The following is a 21,227-nucleotide window of genomic DNA, read 5'->3' on the forward strand; positions in this document are numbered from 1 at the left end:
TCGAGAAAAGTGAATTTTTAATAAAATTACCATATTTAAGTACGATCCCTTAAAAGAATCAGGAATGTTTTAGTCTTTAGTGCTCATTTCAAGGTAGAGAACCAATAATTAAATATAATACTTAATTTAAACTCGCATGTAATTGGTAATTAATCATATTAAAAAGGCGAATTTATTTTATATATGCTTTGCTTCTTACTACTATAAATTGCACAGCGAAATAATTTTCTATTGCGATAAACACAATACCAACTATATAAACTGTTTTAACTCAAAAGTCCTCAAAGAAGGAAGAAAATTCTTCTATAATCATAGATTTATTGTATAGATTAATTGTAATCTATGATTATTAATCATAGATTATAGAAGAATTTTCTTTCAAGAATACGGAAGAGAGTTTACGACTTAATTTGGGTAATTATTAAATGATTTAGTTTTAAATTACAGGAAAATGACGTAACACGACTGTTGTTAGCTGTTTTTTTAAAAATTGTTTAATTAAGAAAAGGTAAGTTTGTGAACATTATATACTGCGGCTTAGGACAGTTGGACAAGTAAGTGACTATATTTAAATCAGTAGACAAAAATACGAAAGTATGTATTATATACATTTTGGTATTTATAAAGACGTGTAATTGACTACATAAGTACTCTAACGCTGATGCATTCAGTAATAATTGAACTGAACCGCAGACCGCCTACCCCAAACCAAACAATTTGAAAGCAAACTGTCTTACTAGCCGCGTCAGCCGCAGTTAACACTAGCCTGTTCTAATAGCTTGAATATACTTCGGCGAGCCTTTACTGTTTAGACCTTTCTATTGCTTCTAATTTGTTTATCGTTGCGGCCCTTTAATGTGGATCATGCACGGTACACTCAAACGCTTCTCCTTTGTTTTGGTAATTACAACGTTTTTTTCAGATACGAACATCTTGCGTAAAACGTGCATGTTTGTCAATCCAATGACACGCAAGTAATACGTGTGTATTTGGTACGTGGACACGAGTACTTGCTACTTTAAAACATTATATAAAATTTATGTTAAACGTTAAAAAAATCTACTTACGAAAAGACGAGGAGAATTTTGTCGTCATTTTGCATGTTGCTTCACAACTGTAGGTACGCACACATAAGCCGAGACGTCTTGAAAGTCGTAGCGAGGCATATAAGCGGTAGGCATCGTACCCTTACCATTTATCGACATGCCGAGCCAAGCCGACTTGGCCCGAAAGGTAGATAGCGCGCGCCGCATAAATTTTCCCTCAACCAATTATACGAACAGAAAGAGAATCCCTCTCTCCCTCCAACCTCCGAATATTGATCGAGATTTTTTGTCACAAAAAGCGAACGGCTTGCCTTCGCCATTTTACCAAGATAAGGGCTTTTTCGTTTTGCGTACCCTGAGTTTTGGCCGAACGCTCCCGTGGAGAAATGTTGGGGAACGTTTTTTGTATTTAAAGATAGCATCAGATGGAATCCTGATATTTATTTGTAAAAGATTGCAACGCACTAAAAGCATAGTTGGCTTACAAGTTTTTATACAAGTGGACTTCGAAGGTTCGCTGCGCGGAGCGCTCGTAGATTATCGCAGCTGTATAAAATTAAATATTCATTTAAGTTACAGCGTTCACTTTGAAAGGATTTCAAAATATTTATGTACTGGCACTATATAGCGAGTGAAAAAAATGTTTTTTTATTCTCACTTTATGAATATTGAATAGAATCTTTTTGAAATGCAGTTTAATTTTAAAACTAGAGTGAGATGTTTTAATTAAAGCGGTAACTACTACATACCAGCTGTAGAATATGTACCGCTGTTTTAGTGTTAAACTCAAGTAATTCAAAGATCTATAATCTAATCTAATGTTTATATTATAATCAATTTAAGTTTTATACAAAAGGTGCAGATCGGTTGTATGGAATAATACTGAATTTATAAATACATTTGGAATGTTTATGATACCTTTTTCTAAATAAAAATTCAATTGAACTTAAAGAATAAAACATGATTTAGGTACTATTTACGAAATGATAATCGAGTGCCAGTGTTGTTAACAACTAACGTTTTGCTAATGGTAAAAGTTTCCCACATTTCGGACAGTTATTGTCACCACTCACCACAGCGCGGCTCTAACTGATTATATCTGAAACAAGAAGAACTTCCGAAGAACCTTCCTGAATTCCCGATGTTGCTTCGAAGGATAGTTGTGAGATGATTAAGGCAGCCAGCCAGTCTCGCGCAGGCGAGCGAGCGTCTAATTGCTTCAGTCTGTGCGGGCGCCTCAAGTAATATATCCGCGGCACGCCGTCACCGTAACCCCGACTCGCGACGCGGGCGCATTTAGAACAAACCGCGCCATAATTCTCTCCGTGCGTCCGCAATTGCGTGATTTGTCACTCGCTCCGTTTGTATTTTTTTCTTAAGTGAAAAATGACTCAGGTTCAAGTAGCACTGCATAATTAGTTGATTGAAAAAGTGCCTTTCCTTGTTCTTTGGCATGACGCAATTGATACTCCTTTTCAGTATGCACTACCGCATTTTAACGTTACCATTACTTTTATCGAAGTTTAAAAAATTGGTTTTACACTTTTTTTAAACATTATCAAGTTAAAACATACACAAGTTCTTCTCATTTAAAAAATAATACAATTATTTTGTTCTATAAAATTTGACAAAATTTAAAGTCAAATTAAATTGGTACCATCTATATTTAAAACGTTTTAAATTTTATTGCTCTAATTTTATTATGAACACTATAAAGATGCTTCTTAACGGCCCACAAATAACCCGAGAAGTTCAGAAGGCGTTTCAACCCCAGCAATTAGAAGCGGATGGTCACACCTCGACATTAGGCCAGATATAATTTTACTTTCTAAGTACATTCAGTGACAATAATAAGGAGACGAAATTAAAGAAAATGCGGCCTTATTTCCTAAAGTATAAGTTTTTTATCCGCATGTGGAGGATTAAAGATCACAATCAAACGCTCTAGTAATTAGTACGAACGCATCGCCCTGAGACGCTCGGTTGGGCAGATAATTTCCGCCGCGATTTCAAAAGGCATCCATTTGTCATTTGGTCGCGCGTACTCGCGCCGAGCGGACGTGCTATGTCTGCCTTCTAATTTATTAAAATATTATTTATGTAAGGAAAACGCGACAATTAATCACATCTCTTCAGTTTTTATTTACACATTAGTGGAATGCTCGAGCCTCTTTGATCGCCGTGTTTGTTTAGACGCTTATTTCAGCCGAATGCTATTTAAGCTTTATTGATACTGCTTTTTATATAAATGTGTTTATTAATGTCAATTACAGCTACATCTTTAAAAGAAATATGTACATAAATAAAAATAATGGATATGTTGTAGACAACGTAGGTATGTGTGTTATTTGCTTATAAATACAAGTTTAATATTTTAAAACTTTGTGTAAATCTATAATTTTCAAACATATAATGTCTAGATGATTTATGTTCCGCACAATGTACAAAAGAATTTCCAGTATCAATCTCATGATATAAATAAGTAATTTGGTCACGACTCAGATACTACGGTACAGTTGGCCGGGAAACAAACCATAATTATTTACATCACTGAGAGATTTTTCAATTGTTCATTTAATGAGGCTTTTGATTTTTGTAAGTTTATGTACAATATATGTAAATATGATTTTAAATGATTATTTTTAGTTGGTATTTTATAATAATTTAGCACTTATCTATGATTTATTACTCTTTAGTGCACAATGTAATTACTAACTTTAAAACCAACACTACTTTTTATGAAAACAAAATGAATATGCAATAAGAATTGTAAGCTGAAATGATTTAAATAAAATAATAAAAATAAAAAGTTTAACCTAAATGATATCACTTAGTGGTTTTGATTGTTTTGAAGTACATTAAGAACACTATTTTTATGTGTTTTTTTATCATATAAGGTACAATATGCAGTAATAATTGATTACTACAATTCCAGTTAATAAACTGCGAAGATATCATACATTAAAAAAAAAATTTTTAGCAATAGCAAATACGAAAGCTGTTTTACGCAACAACAAACTTTATTAATATTGACTCACACTAATAGCCCTTTATCAGAGTCATAGATGAAGCGCGGCCCAGATTCACATCATATTCTAGTAATAATTCTATATCACCATTACATTTTATTTCAACCTTTACGTTTTTTGTATTATTGATAATAAATACTTACCACAATAATAAGTTCTTAAAACTTTGTTCAAAATAATCAATTGCGATGCGTTTGTTACTACAAGAGTATTCGTATAAAAATGCAATTATATGCATCGTTCTTAATAATATCTTTACATTAATTGCTACCAGGCATAAGGCGATATGTTCACTAAAAAATTACACGTTATGGTACAACAGTTTTTGCACACATCTATATGTTGGAGCAAATTGAGACGTAATGTTTGATGAGAAAAGTTATTTTCAAATGTCATACGAGTTTATGTGACGGTATAACAAATGGCTTGTCCGATGGCATGTCAGTGCAAACTCAAACGAGCTAACCGCGAGAATTTCGAAGTTGCGGTCCAAGTGCAAACACTACACTGCACTGTCTTTGTTTATAGACAGAAATAAATTATTTAACTTTTTATTTGAGTGTTGTCTTAAACATTTCCAAACGTATTTGTCAATAATGTGTGAAAGTAAATAATGACACTAAGCAGTTCTTTATTTTTAAGTTTTTAAATATAGCCTTATCTAATTGAATTATTTTCGTAAATAAATATACGGGTTTAAATGGTGAGGTATGTTTTTTATTGTACAATATTTTCATATTCTTATAAGAATGCTGTGATCCTGATATTATTGTCATTTCCCGCTTACCGCTCATACCTTACTCAGGTGTTTATCATTTGCTGTAAGAATCTAAAATATTTCCTTACACAATTAAAAATTTTTCTTTTCATGATATTTCTCATTATTCGACTTACTCGTGTAATAGATATCAATGTTGTTGTAATAATGCGGCACCCAAGCACGCGGCACTCATTATTTTATGTTGCCTGTTGTCAATTATAATACAATATAATTCAGTATATACAATTAAAAAAACATTTGCTATTAAAAAACGTATAAATAAATTATGCTATTTATTTTGGATATCTTAGTAATGATCAGAATTAATAAATTATCAAAATATGATAATATTATTAGCATATTAATTAACATAATAAATGATATATTTTTTTAAATAAATTATTCATTTCTTAGTAAATTAAGATTATAATAATGTTTCATAATAAGTTTGTTATTTACCTGTACTTAGACAATATATGTTTAAATAATCTCTTAAAATTACAATATTGAGGAAACGCTTATATGTATGAACAAGTCGTTAAGTTGAATGGACTTAGTAGATAATAGTCGAGTCATTCATAAGGAAAAAATATTTTTGGGACCACCATGCTTCAGTCTTATCTGGGTTTGACAGCGGCGGGCATGTGCGGACGTGGCATCATCAATCGTGCGCGCGCGCATGTCTCCTGCGCTTTTCACCCATTTCTCATCCGAATGCCTCTAGACGCTATCGTTTTACTTCTCATGTTATGATGAATTTATGACTAGGCTGATTGACGCGAGGGCAATGCTAATTAAGTCAAAAAATACTTCTAAAATCACGTTTGTCTTTAGATAGATATATTTTGCTATGGTTTATATCATAAGTTTTGATTGGGTATTGGTTGTTGAGAAAGAAACGATAATCTAAATTTGGCATTAGACAACATTCGTAGCGGCCATGACGCGGTGGGCGGGGCCAATAAACGTCTGCGCGCTATTGGTCATCATATTTGCACGTCCTGTAAATGTGGTAGGATAGATTACTTTCGCACATTATATTATCGATACATATAACATTGCAATCTTTATTGATAATGGTTACAGGATTATCCCGATGATACATCCAAAACAAGTCAGGACATTTGTATGCAGAACTTAAATAATAAATATTAAATACTTTCCATGTCTACATGAAAGAGCTTAATTGATATCCTAATGACTAACAATTATCACGAGTTCTTAGAATACAGTTTTAGCGCGTGCGTTTAATTGTTACGGCGGGAACATCGTGATGGAATGTTAAGCATATACTTTGCAAAGATCCGGCGTTGTTTTGTATAGAATGGCACTGCGCAGGCGCAGGCTAGCGGCTCGCGGCGTGTCGGTCGGCGACGGCGAGCGTCACGCTCGGCGGCGGGAGCTCAGCGGGGTAATCATGCTAATTAAAGATTGGATCTACACTTTGGAACGCAAAACGCAGTCGTATATCCTAGACGTGTTTTACAAAAAAAGTCACAAATAGATATGAGATGATTAAAAAAAACTCGACAGAGATTCACGGCGCGGATTCTGTACCACATTATAAGTCATTTCAAATTAAGTTTTTGTGATATTATATAAGCCTAAACCATTTTTACAAATAGATCTTAAGAGCTTACAAATAGCTAACTTGAAGCTTAATGACATAAGAACTCAAGCTAACTTATAAGAATAGTCGAATAAGAAACCTACATAAATTTGATATTTATGTATGCTTGGCTAAATTTATAATAATTTAAATATAGTTTACATATACTGATCTAGTAATAATTGTTTGATATAAAACATAAACCGGAAAAAAAACATTATATTTTAATATAAACGTTTATGATAAATATATTAAATAAACAAAATATTACATGTCCAATAAACGTGGATATAGAAATTACTCATAAAATATACACATTTCGAGCAGATAATAAAAACAGACCTAGCATCTAAAAACAAAAATATAAAACTAAAATTTTCTAGTTAAACTGTACCTGTAAGACTGAAAGCTTAATAAAAACTGAGTAATTCACAACTAAAACAAGCAGATAGAAGCAAGTATTATCATAACGGTTTATATTTATACAGAACACTAAAAAGCAGGCTGCTAAATGCAGTAGCTAATTGCTAATTAACTATAATTATTCGTGGCGAAACATTAAGTTATTTCTAAAAATGTTGACCTCAGCATTACTTGTTTTTACATCATTTTGTTCTGCAACGTGATTCCTTTACTTATAAAGGCGAAACCACTTTTATTGTGCCCGCGACATTTTATTGCAAGGCGTTCGCATTTTTTTGCATTTCCGACATCAAGCTTAAGTTTTTTGTTCGCAGGTATGGTTCCAGAATGCACGAGCGAAATGGAGACGCATGGTCACGAAACAGGAAAACAAAATGGCGGAGAAGTGCTCTCCGGACGGCTCGTTGGAGATGGACATGTACCACGGGCCGATGGGCTCCATACAGTCGCTACCTCCGCACAGTCCACCATACAGTGTGATGGGCGGCCCTCCGAGTCCCAACTCCATGGATTGTCCATAGCCACAATTTTGCGCTTTATGAGCGCTCTGCAATTGAACATTTACAATCGAAGTGTACACACAATCAGCGCTCCAAAAGAATTCTGTGAAAGTTTGTGGAACTTAACAGTGACACAGATCACGTTGTAATCTGTTACGGAAATTTTAAATACCAAGGACTACACAAAGTAAAGGTGGTAATCTCTAAAGTGATGCTAAAATAATTGTCCCAGTGTAAAATGACATGCAATAATATTTACGTGTTTTTCGTTGTTTAGACATTAAATTGTACATTGTTTTGTAGAATATCGACAAAATAATTTATGCCATTGATAAAGTTGTTATAAACATTAGCTTGCATGATTGTAATACGTAGCTCTATATCACGGATATGTATTTACTTACAATTTTCATTTCGGAATACTGAAGTTAAAAAAATACGGCGTATAGTTATATCCGTCCATTTTGGAAATTAATAAAACACTTATGGTATGGCATCGAGGCATAAAACGTGGATAAAATAAAAACAAAAACATTGAAGTTTAATGCAGTTATGAAATAAATGCAATAATAGTTCAATTTTAAATTTGCTTAAATATTTTTCTGCGATGAACTAAATATGGCCCGCAAAGTTTTAATGTTTTTAAAAATTATAGTACTATATCGAAATAAAGTCAGTACAGTTATAGCAATTGGTCATTGTTGCTTTTCTAAATTGACAATAATTATTTTAAAAATATAAAATTAACTAGTTTAGTTAAGGTTTGGCATGCGTTGAATTGTTTTTGTCACACAAAAGTTTCAACACAATAGGATGATTGATGATTCTTAGATTGTGAATAAAAATATGCAATCATATTTATATACCTTAAATAAGATCAAGCGTAGTCACTGTATCTATCAAACACATGTTCGTTGTCTATAGCAAATCAAATATACATAATTTATTAAATTCAATTGAAGCAGCCACGACATTTTTTGGAATCTCTAAACGTGTTACAATAATAGACATGTAAAATAAAAGGACGTAAGTGTCCCCATGCTAAGCAAAGACCTCTTACCGAGAAGGATATTATTCCCTTATTACCATAAATCACTAAATTTAAATTATATTTCAGAAGCTAATTATGATTGCAAATATACGAACAAGTTTTATGTAGAGGTATGCCCAAAAAAGAGGTTTTATTGTTTTTCGATAAGGCAAATATTTAACTTGAAAAAAAAAACACCATAACGTATAACGAGAATATTATTGAAAGTGCTATTACACGCCTGTAATGTCTAGATCTCTAAGAAACAGAACAGACATTTACAACCTAGACAATTAATTTTATTATATTGTGGATATAACATAAGATTAACTTCTAACGCTTCTTAAATGGAAGAGGTTATAATTTTTTTTGACTTTATTGAAATGATATGATGGAAGATTTTTTAATTAATATATACTATTTATTTATTGACTCCTATATTTAATTTAGTATGTAAGGTACAGTAGGTGAATATGAAAATTTCCATAGTAAGATAGTTTAGTGTTATACAGATTACTTATAAGAGTTTTTAAAAAATGTTCAGTAATAGACTGTTCCATGAGTAAAGAATTTATATACAAAATTTTCATTGATACATTCTCTCTCATGAAAACTTGTGATTTCAACGTTAATTACGTTTATAAATCTTATTGTGTTACTGATTAAATTTATAAGACGTACATACGATTGTCAAACAAATTACCATTAAAAACAATAAATAACTTAATATTTTCGAGAGAGTAAAGTATTGTTTTTTAAATTATATTTTCAAATAATACTTATTTAAAAACATAATTTAATGAAAAAATACATAAACAACATTCATGGTATAACTAATAAATTTAAAATTTAAAAGATTTTTAATATTAATAAAAATGTTCCGTAAAATGTAACAATAGTTTTAGAGTAAGAATATATTATTACATTTGAGCTAAGTACGTGCACTCGTAGTTCCTCTTTGTATAAACTTAATATTTCTTATTAAAATATTTACATGTAATATCGTATGATTATAGCAAATGCAAAATATATCTCAAATAGGGAAAATTAAGTAGTAGTAACGTTAGTAGTATTTATTTATATTTTTTACCATCAAGACATAATTACAGCACCTACTGAAATCACAATCAAATTCTTTCCTTTTTTAAATTTCAAGATCACGCAGTTAATTTCAAATAACAGTAGGTTTTTGTTTTGTATCCAATCAATAGGCAATTACACTATAAAGGCAAAACTGTAACAGCTTAAGGTGAAAGTTCTTAATACGGATTAGCAATAGCCATTAAACTGGATAAATTATTCACGTGTCTAAAATTATAAAGATTTGTTAATAAAAATATTTCCAACCTACGATTTTTTGTGTTTAAATGACCCAACAACGAAACTATATAAAGCCTAGGTAAGAGCCTGTTAATGTCGCACTGCTAATGTACTCGCTGTGAAGGTTCCATGTCACTGTTCCATGATCAGTATTTATACCAATAATAATAATCTTTGATACCTCTATGAAAATGTGAAATTTATTCTCGATCCATTCGCAACCTCTATTTCGAATAAATTAACAAGCTATGAACAATACTGGTGTACTGTTGTATACGACTGTGAACAGACCCGGAATTTGAGATCCAAGGCCCCTGGGCGCTTTGACGTTTGAGGGGGCCTCAAATGTTAAAGTGCCTAGGGAGTGCCGTTCCAAAGCGGTTAGAGTAAAATTATATTATTTTTGTATTATTATCTTGATTATAATACTTCATGCGTCCTTACATATCGTATAAAATTTTTATTCCGGATCATAAAACTAATTTTCATAAATAATAAATCTATTTGAATCACACTGTTTTAAATTTTTTGTCCGTCACGTTATCTGACCAAATCTTTGAAGCGATTGATTTTTTTTACATGATTTGCACAGAATTCTTATAGAAATACAATTTTAAAAGCAGTAATCTATGCCCAGCAGCTATCTACTGAATATTTAAAAATCGTTGAATATTTAACTCGGGTAACTTGCACCTATTCGTAAATAAAAATCATACACATGCATAATGATGCATGTGTATGATAACAGTATCCACTTTTCATCACAAGTAATGACTTGTGATGAAAAGTGGATACTGTACGATAATTGGAAGCGCTCGTCGCAATGGCTGAACCCTGGAGACCCGCCAAATGCTGCCCTAAACGAAAATTGACTCAGAAAAAGTTACTTGTGAGTGTTTGGTGTCGGTGTCGCTCACTACAACTTTCTAAAATCTGGCCAAACGATTACGGCAGATATTTATTGTCAGAAACTGCAAACCATAAAGGAAGAATTATCTGCTAAACAACCGAGATTGGTCAATCGCTCTAGGCGACTGCTACTTCACGACAACGCAAGACCACATACTGCACAACAAACACCACTAAGTTAGATGAGCTACAATTGGAATGTCTGCGACATCCACCGTACTCCCCGGACCTTGCTCCAGCAGATTACCATTTTTTGGAATTTGGACAACTTCTTACAAGGAAAAAAATTAAACTCCGATGCGGCAGTCCAAACCGCCTTCAAAGAGTTTATTGATTCTCGACCCCATGGTTTTTTTTAGTAAAGGGATCAATGAACTACCTATGAGATGGCAAAAGTTCATAGATAACAACGGTGTATACTTTAATTAATTAAATATATTTTACAAAAAAAAAATTGACTTTATATTCCTCTGTACGGGAATACAAAAAGCCAATTTCATATGTAAGGACCTAATATATATTGGACAGTACTTTGTCTTGTAAAATTACTAAAATCTAACCAATCGAAACATTTTACTAAAATAGACCTGAATTAAGCCGCCAAGAAGAAGAAGGAGAAGAAGTCCGTAAGCATTCTCGGGTGCTATATTTTCTCATTAAGTAAAGCATACGTACTTAGGAGTATAGCTTACGAAGGATCTTAGTGGTAGAAAGAACAATGGTATATTTGTGAAATTTAGTAATTCGTTAGCTTTATAAGTAAAGTTTTATAGATATTGTCATAAGGAAATTATTTTCTGGTGAAGTTGTGAGGTTATGATGGTAACAGGTTTATCGGTTAAGCTAAATCAACAGCAGCTTACACGAGGCTACCGACTACTGCAAATTATTGACAAGGATTAATTAACTTTTATTAATTAATTATGATCAAACACATGCGTTGATAACTTAAACTTGTTTTTGAATACTTTCAATCCATGTGTCGAGATGATAAAATACATATTTTAAAATACAGCCTAATTTATAATTATTTTTTAATAGAAATCTTATAATCGTATATAATCTTATTAAACCGTAACCGTAACAGCCTGTGAATGTCCCACTGCTGGGCTAAAGGCCTCCTCTCCTCTTTTTGATGAGAAGGTTTGGAGCTTATTCCACCACGCTGCTCCAATGCGGGTTGGTAGAATTCACATGTGGCAGAATTTCAGTGAAATTAGACACATGCAGGTTTCCTCACGATGTTTTCCTTCACCGTAAAGCACGAGATGAATTATAATCACAAATTAAGCACATGAAAATTCAGTGGTGCTTGCCCGGGTTTGAACCCACGATCATCGGTTAAGATTCACGCGTTCTTACCACTGGGCCATCTCGGCTTTTCTAAACTATGTATTTAAAACTATGTATTTAAATACGTAATATGGACATCATAATAACTGAAATTAATTATTTAATAATATTACTTAATAATACTAACATAAATTTCAAATAATAATTATAATACTAAAAAACGTAAATTATCATTTTTTATTTTTTTATTAAATTAGCATATACACATAATAAAATTGTAACTGGGCGATGTCTATACATTAAATATATTGAAAAAAACGAATGGGAATCTTTATTAAAGCAATAGAAGCTCAAACAACAGTTTTTTGAAATTTTTGTTCGTCTGTCGGTCTGTCTGTAGGTTTGTCATCGCATCAAGCAAAAACTACTGCATGGAATTGAATGCGGTTTTCACTGATGTATTGCTAGAGGTCTAACTTAAAATACAGGCTTCATTTTACCACAGTAAAATATCTTATTCCGATTGTTTTTAATTTAATAATACCCGGAGTTAACGTTATTTAATGAATTTAATTAAAAGATTTTAATTAGCGCCGCACTTACATGAACAGCTAAGTTAGTTGACGTGTATAGTTGTTATTAAAAAAAATCATAAATGGCACTGTTTATATTTTAAAGGTTTGTCTAAACCGGTCTCAATCAATTATAAAAAATGTCATACAATAAAAGTAAAACAATATTTAGCTTTGTTTCATCGAAAGCAGAAGTCGAAAAAAATGTAGCCATTAAATTGAATAGAAGGACACACAAATTTAAACAGAAATTACACATAAGAACAGGGCGACCCTATTGGTAGGTACCTTTTCCTATAGCAAAATTTAATTATTATTTTTTAGAAAATTTGATTCTTTGGATGTTTGTTTGTAATGGATAAACTAAAAGATCTAAATATTTCTTAAACTTACAGAAAGCTCATTATCAGTGAGAAACATAGGTTAAATTTTATTTTTAAAAATATTTGAGATTCCTACGAAAATTGCAATACCGTAACCCAAGGTATAATTTTTTTCCTATAAAAATCATTAATTGGTGTGCGTTGCGAAAACTATTAATGATGCCTAAAATAGGCTGAATATTGTATGCTTATAGTACTTATTATTACCTACAAAAAAGTCCGCAAAGCTGTACATCTAACTATTATATTTGAAATACAATAACTGTTCAAATTAGAATTAAATGTACTTTTGTATATAAAGTATTAAAGAATTATAATTATAATAAAAGAAAAATATTGTATTGAAAGATGATGATTAATCCTAATGCAATTAAATAGCTTTATAATAAAGGTTGATTATAAGCATGTAAACTAATTATTCGAATCGGACCTTTTGTTTACAAGTTAGGACTGGTATAATAACGCAAAAATTAAGAAAAATGCCTCGGTGTGAGCAAACCACGCATAACGGGAGCGAACAGTACAACGGTTATTTGTTATTTACCTACATCTTTTATTCTTTGTAAACGACATATACTGTAATGTCCTCCGGACCGATTTCGACCACGGCGGCCAATCTCAGGTGATAAGTCAGATATTAGAGAGTCAGAGATTAGCCAACTGCGCAGGACATATTATAGTACACAAGTGTGTGCGCAAACATAGGTGCACTCTCTATTTCCTAACTCCCATAATCCGATGGGACGGCAATCCGACACGACCGGAAAAAATTCAGGCTCAGGACCAAAGACTTTTTCGAAGTGTACACCCTTTCGTTCGAGGAGTGTACACCCTTCCGACTTCCAGTCTTCGGGCTGCTTTTTTGACAGAAAAAATTTTGAGAGATTGTGAGATTTTTTGACAGAAAAACAAAATAACTTTTTTATGGCCCGACCTGGGATTTGAATCCATGACATCGGGGTATACAACCTTATATCTAGGCACTATACCAACGAGGTGGTTACTTAGCACTTAATTGTATGGGCGAATAGATCGACTGGCGAATATTTACACTTTACTAATTAAAAAATGCACGGAATAAAATCTTTATTTTACCCGTACGAAGGCGTACTAGTATGAAATAAAAATAACAAGAGGTTATTTTCAGCATTGTTATTCTAGTAATCTAAAACTTCTCTGTATAAAGGCGGTGATTAAGACAAATATATCAAATATGTTGTAAAAATTTTTATTTTATAAGTCATATTTCGTCGGCAGTTCTTGCTTATAGATAAAGGAGGAACGGGCCCCCGTGTAAGTTGCACGAGTCGTTTAATTTAAGGATCGCGTTCAGAAGCTAAACTTTAGAATTACGAGCTGTCACATAGGCGCGTCCAATGGAGGAACTTGAGTTATGTTGTTTTAATTAAAACAATAAATAAGGCGGGTCGGCAGCTGGGCCTTTGGGTGGTCCCATTGGATTCCTTATTCGAAAATACCTGGCTTTATCAGTACGACGAAGATCTGTACTACGCCTTACTTAGGCACGTGAAGGAGTAGCCACAAAATTCAGTACTGTCTAACTCAATATTGTGACTTGTTGCTGTGGACACTGTCATGGTGATTAAAACCTTTTTAGGTGTGTGATTGTGTACCTAAAAAAACAACCGTGTTTATAGTTTCAGTTATGTGGAAGTGAGGTGATATTGCTAGGACCTATCCTAATTTGTTCATAAAGTTGGAATTTGTTTTATCTCAAAACGTCTAAGAACGTTAACTTGTTTTATGAGTCAACTTTTGATAAAGTTATAATTTAATATATCATTTTAGAATAGAATAATAGAATAGTTTAATTATTTGCCAATATCGAATATATGCATGAATTTCTCTGTAGCTCTAATTATACTTTCGTTCTTAATTAAAAAAAAACTAAAAAAGCAAGCACAGCTGATGAGTGGCGTTATAAAGTGGGAGGAGTGGAGGATGCAAAGAGGTAAGGTGAGGTAGCAACGCAACAACCATTTTTGGAGGATGATTGCGTAAAATTAATTTCGTCTCCAACCGATTTCGGTCATGCGATCACCACTTAATTTAATTTTCGAAATTATTATTTTTTAAGAAACTTTTTCTCGAAAACTTTAAGAATTTGACAGAAACAGTAACAGAAAATAATGATACTTTAAGTAAATTCCTTAAAATACTTACTTTAACTCTAACTTTTATGGATATTATATCTCTTTAAGATATATAACGTCTAAATTTGTATTATCGTATGATATGACAGATTTTGAATTTATAATTAATTAATTTTATTTTTATATTTATTAGAACTATCTATTGGTATTTAACAGCTTAGCTTAATAATCAGTTGAGCGCGGTGCCCTTGCTGTTTTACCAATGCCAAAAACAAAAGTATTATCATATTTAGTTACCTTCGTATCTTAAAAATAAAGACGCTATTTATATTATTCGATTTATGAATTTCAAGACAAGAATGCACAGACCCGTAAAATATTTTTTTCAAAATATTTTCTTACATTACAAAACTAAGGTCTTTTCCGAATTACAAGTCTCTATGTCGTATGGTTTAAGCTGTAAGGTTGATAGTCAATCAAACTGAACATTGCCATTTAATTAATATAGACATGTTGAAATAACAAGTAAACTTTGAAAACGATTATATTTCTTATTACGGTGTCCGTACGATTATGAAATATTATTTTTTAAATTATACATCATACCTTGTCATTGGGATTCGCTCATATAAGCACTACTTTCTACATATTTATTTCTTCGACGGTGACTCCATCTTCACAAATTTCTGTTTGAGGGCATGTCTTTGATGTGGTTGGTGCGCAAAAACTGGTCCCCGATCTTGTACGTCTGCAATCCGGTAGTCACCATTCAAGGGTAAAAGAGATGAAATATATATTGACAGTACACGAATAAAAAGGATAGATATATAGTGTCGTTTAACGGGAAGACCACTTTTCGGTTTAAGTTTGGCGCACACTTTTGCTTTATTTATGTAAATAATTCTTCGAATCGAACAAAAGTGCTTCATCGATTTGTGTTGGCAAGTTCCTATTTACTTCGAGAGGAAATACCTTACCGATGATTATTTCGAAAATGGAAATGTGATTGATTTCTGTTTTTTAGTCAAACCAATGCAAATTGTTGTTACACGTTATAATATTTATACAGAGAAAATACGATGTTCGTGGATGTTCATTAAGATTCCATTTTAAAAACTGTTTTTGCGTTAATGTTTATGTAGTGTTGTGACATTTTAATATCGTTAAAATAATTGGTTTCAGTGTTTATTATTGTTCCTTAAATGTAGTATTTTTAAAAACAGTATTCGCCTACAAATTTATATGAATTTTCTATAAAGTTATAAAAGTAATATAAATATGCGATTTTTTATTTTAACAGCTTAGTTATAGCGCTAACGTAATTAATTGAATTCAATGCTCCAGAGTTCGTTACTGGAACTAACTGGGTCAGTATTTCTTAGAAAACACACAAATCAGTAATGCTCAGTTGACTTTATATATTCAGAAAATAAATTGACTTAAGAAATATTAGTTATTTACATTAGTGAATAAACAATTTCGTATTTAGAATTATAGAACAATGGTCTATGGGGAGAAATTTTGGTTGTTTCATTACGTTGCGCTGACGTAAGCATCGCTAGTGTGTCATGGAATAAATAACATATACTATGTATCTAACAGAGGCTAGGCACAAAGTGTCACCATGAATGCATATTTAATTAAATATCGTAAAAATTTAATAAGTATTAATTTATTCCCAGTTTATATGAAATTCAAGAACATAAGAAAATCATTTTTTTTAATTCTAAATACTCTATATTATTATTAACGTCACTACGTTGATATCCTATTGAGCGATTTCTGCGAAGGGAATATTAATTATAGTGCACAAGTTTGTGCGCTAACACAAGTGCACTCTCATTATTCGAAGGGACTGTGTGTGTGTGACTGAGGATCCAACACGACCACAAAGGAGCGTAAACTTCTAGAGTCTGCCTAAAAAAACTGATTTTCACCAAGAGCATTCATTTATAATGTAACCATTAGGATTTCGATGGAGAATACGTTACAGTGAGTGGAGCGTCTTTTGAGCTTCGACTGCTGCACTACATGTGCATGTTACAAGTTTTCTAAGTTGGCGAACATTCGTTTGTGTATCACTTGATTCGATTGATCTATTGATTCCGTTGCTCTGGTAATCCTTAAATAGTTTAAACTACAAAAATCTATTGTGTTACATTATAAGTAGAGTTCTCTCCTTACACTCTACTGTAATATTTATACGAGTACTTATATTAGGACATAATGATTTGTTGGACTAAGAGTGCAAATACTTTCATTTAAAATATAACACCTCGTCTTATTGCCTCTACTGGTGACAGGAGATTGACATTTTTCATCCACAGATTGTACAGTAGTTTTTTTTTAATTTATATTTGTATATTGAAGGCTTTAAATAATACATAATTAATTTAAAAAGATACAAGTACCTCTTTCATTTAAGCAACAAAACCATGGAATTAAATGACTAAGATAACTAGTGAAATAAATTAAACACTGAGATCAAACCACAACGATATTCTTTTGTTTTTATGTACGAGTAGGTTCATATAAATCATGGGTGTGCGCAATGTACCGTGCAGTTTAAATATTGGGGCGTTCAAGCCACATTTGGCTGTGTCAAATGATTTGAAGTACAGTTGACAAGTAAAGTTTATACCTCTGCATAATTATTTAATGATTTATTTTTTATTTGTTTATTTATATACAGTGATTTTTAAAATTAAGAGATTAACATAATTTTTTCTTGTCACAGTTATAATTAATATATATAAATAAATTAAAGTTTTTATATCATAATATTTATTATTTTTCAAATTTATGTAGTACATAAAGCAAACACCTTAAATAGTTGTACAGTTAATTTAAACGTAGGTAGCTAAAATGTTATACACGATTACATCTACAGAAAGTATTATATGGATATGTTAATCAAAACAGTAGCTACACAAGCAGAGAATTTGAGCGCCGGCAAAAACATGTACAGAAATAGGCTGGTACATCTAAAGTTACCGCATCCGGGCCGCAAATGGTCCATGACCGACACAAAAACTACCAGAAGGGAGAGAAAGATGAGTGACGTAACTAGTAACCTTCTAAAGATTCCTAGATTTAGTTAATTAGTCTAAATTTATTAGATTCATATAATTTACAATTAGTGAATACAAGTTTTAGTGTGAAATTGTTTAGTTAAAGACGGGACGTTATTAATCAACATAGAATTCCAAATAATAAATAAGATAACAAGAGAAGTGTAGCACTTCTTCATATTCAGTTAAATTTATATCTTCGAAGGATTTGTAGATTTACTTTAACGTATTTAAAAGACGTCTAACGTTTATTGTTATCCGTAGGAATTTGATTGGTCTGTCATTATGTATGTATGTATAAACAGGTAAAGACAATACAACTTGTCCCCCTTCGTTTGCAAACTGATTTTTTTTTATGACATGACATTTTGAGCTTTAGTATTAATAAACATGTGTTAATAAACAACTGTCAATGAAAACGAATTGGAAATAATGATTATGGTCAATTTTCGACCACCAGCCGGAAAATAGTAACATAAAAACGCTACAGTCTAACAACAAGTACGAACATTAAATGGACTAAATCTTTTTAAATTAGTAGAAATTTAGCTTCCTAATTACAAAATTCATATTTAGAATAATTAAATGCTTAAAAAAATATTTTAATGTATATATAAGATATTAATTTTTTTCTTCAATGTTGCGTTCATTAATGCCGTTATTGTTTGATTAATTCATGAATGAATTATTTTTACGCCTTCAATCTTTCCGGTCTTGTGAAGGTTTCTGGTAGTCTTGTCAAGGTTAGCACAAAGACTGCGAATTGTCCTCAAATTTTAACACGTTATTTATATTTATATTATTTCACGTTTGACGTTATTTTCTACGTAAAATTAACTTCATTTTTCTTTTTATATAATATTAGTATAAAATATACTATTACAGGATCAAATGATTGTCGTCAGTTTTAAATAGTTTACTATAAAACTTATAGCATTAATATAACGTTATTTTATATGTATATTTATTATGCAAGTAATAAAGAATAATTTAATGGTAAAAGTTTTTTGGAATTGGATACATAGATATGTGATTTTATTAATGTTATTTTTTTTAAACTTAACCCGTAACTGGTTTGTTTCTTAACTTATCTATAATCACTTTACTTGATGGCAAGACTTTGTGTAAAACCGTCTGGGCAGGCCCCTCTTGTCAAGTAATAAATACTTTGCCGCGAGGCGAAGTTATCGGTAATTGTGACTCAGGTGCTTACTGGACATGGGTGCTTCGGGAAGTACCTGCACGGAATAGTCAGGCGGGAGGTAACGCCCTCCTGCCAAGAGTGTGGTGCGCCTACGGACACGGCATGCCACACTCTGATGGAGTGTGCCGCTTGGGGGCCTCAGCGCATTCCCTGGCGACTTTAATCGGCGGAGACCTTTCGCTGCCGAGCGTGATAAATGCCATGCTTGGTAGCTAAAGGTGCTGGATGGAGATGGTCTCCTTCTGCGAAAATGTCATGTCGCAGAAGGAGGCCGCGGAGCGGGAGCGCGAGGAGAGTGCCTCCGCTGACCCGCTTCGCCGAAGAAGACCGGGGAGAAGATGTCGGCGGTATGCGCATCTTCTCCTCCCGCCGTGAGTGTCGCCGGGGCTAGGGGGTCTCTGTACCCCGAGAACCCCCTAGGATTTGGAGGCCAATATGCGCAAGCGATCCCGTGACGTGACAAGACGGAGTGGGTACCGCTGGTTTTTTAGTGGGTATTCCGGCGCCTTCAGCGCCGGCGAATCCCACATACCCCCCCACCTCATGTGGGGGAAACAAATAAATGTGTTTTTCCAGCGAGAAAAAAAAGGCCCCTCTTGTCACATATTCTACTGCTAAACAATATTGCTTAATATTGTTGTGTTCCGTTTTGAAGGGTGAGTAAGCCAGTATAACTATAGGCTCAAGGGACATAACATCTTAGTTCCTAAGATTGTTGGCGTATTGTTGTTGTAACGGATAGTTAATATTAGACATTGGCACTGCAAGAAATATTGATCAGTTGCTTAAAAAATCAATAGGAAACTGCATTATTATGTTAATGCAATATTTTTCATAACCTATGATGATACATTAATACGCTTTTAACTAAAACCGCAAATCTTAACACGAAACGCAGAGAATAGAAAAGATTTTTTCATTTTACCGATTGATGATTAAAATAAGTCATTATTGTATTTTAATTATTTATGCAAGACAAAAGGTAAACAATATTAAATATTCTGATAATAAAAATAGCTTAATTTCGATGTTATGATATTTTCGACGGCTCGGATACTGTGGTTTACCAACGACCGGCGTGGTCAGTGAATCGCTTGTTAATTATGCAAATGTATGGAAAAAATGTACACATATTATTCCGACTGTATTAATTTATAATTACGTTCTGACATAAATAAATATCATTAACTTAATGTTATCCATATGTGTATGTAAAATTTAGAGCCATTCTTTGATAATACAATTTAGTTGATCTCGGATTTCAGAAACTGTAATTAAATCAAGACAATAATTAGTTTTACTTTATTTTAATTCTGTGACCAAAATTAAGTAAGTTATATATGCACCATTATGTGTGCCAATTTTGTATGTATGTAATAGTGTTCCGTAAGATTTTAGTTTAGCGAATGTTATCTAGGTTGTAAACAATGAAAACAGTTTTTACTGTTTTATAAAGTTTAAATATGTATAGATAAGTATAAGCAAGACTAGGTAATAATAATTTGGATAAATAGATAAAATCTAAATCACAATATTTTGGAGGCGACGAGAGACGCCGATACCTTCTGTCAGGTGAACTCAATGAATCAAACATAATTGATCGAACGCCGACGTGATCGTGCGATGACGTTGTCAACCCTGTCAAGTTGAACATGGGTTTTTGTCACTTTCGTATTAGTTATTTTTTTTCTTTAACTCTATGCTTGGACGCACTGGCTTATGTTGTCAACGTCTTAGGAAATAATGTTTTGAGATATATTTTTTTGGTGTTGTTCTCGCTCCGGTGTTTGGAGTGGTTGATTTATTCAAACATAAAAGTAATTTTAATAAAAAAATTATGTCATTAATTTGTTCTGTAAATACGATAAACTATAACTGTCTTAATTAAATGTAAAAATATATTTAGAAAATGTATATTAAAGTTGTAATTCAAAACTTTTGTTGATATATGAGATAGGAGGTTA

General features: G+C 32.3%; 2 protein-coding genes across 4 annotated transcripts in view; both read left to right on the forward strand.

Moving 5' to 3' along the window:
• Positions 1-9,750, forward strand: part of LOC126780388 (protein apterous-like) — a 54,859-nt gene extending 45,109 nt beyond the window's left edge. For all 3 annotated transcript variants that reach the window (XM_050504852.1, XM_050504850.1, XM_050504851.1), the window contains one exon: positions 7,182-9,750. In XM_050504852.1, coding sequence (XP_050360809.1) covers positions 7,182-7,388 — 207 coding nt within the window. In that variant the 3' untranslated portion in view covers positions 7,389-9,750. The remainder of the gene's footprint in view (positions 1-7,181) is intronic.
• Positions 1-21,227, forward strand: part of LOC126780394 (uncharacterized) — a 154,676-nt gene that overhangs the window by 86,300 nt on the left and 47,149 nt on the right. The window lies entirely within an intron of this gene.

Source organism: Nymphalis io, chromosome Z (assembly GCF_905147045.1).
Source record: "Nymphalis io chromosome Z, ilAglIoxx1.1, whole genome shotgun sequence".
Classification (NCBI taxonomy): domain Eukaryota; kingdom Metazoa; phylum Arthropoda; class Insecta; order Lepidoptera; family Nymphalidae; genus Nymphalis; species Nymphalis io.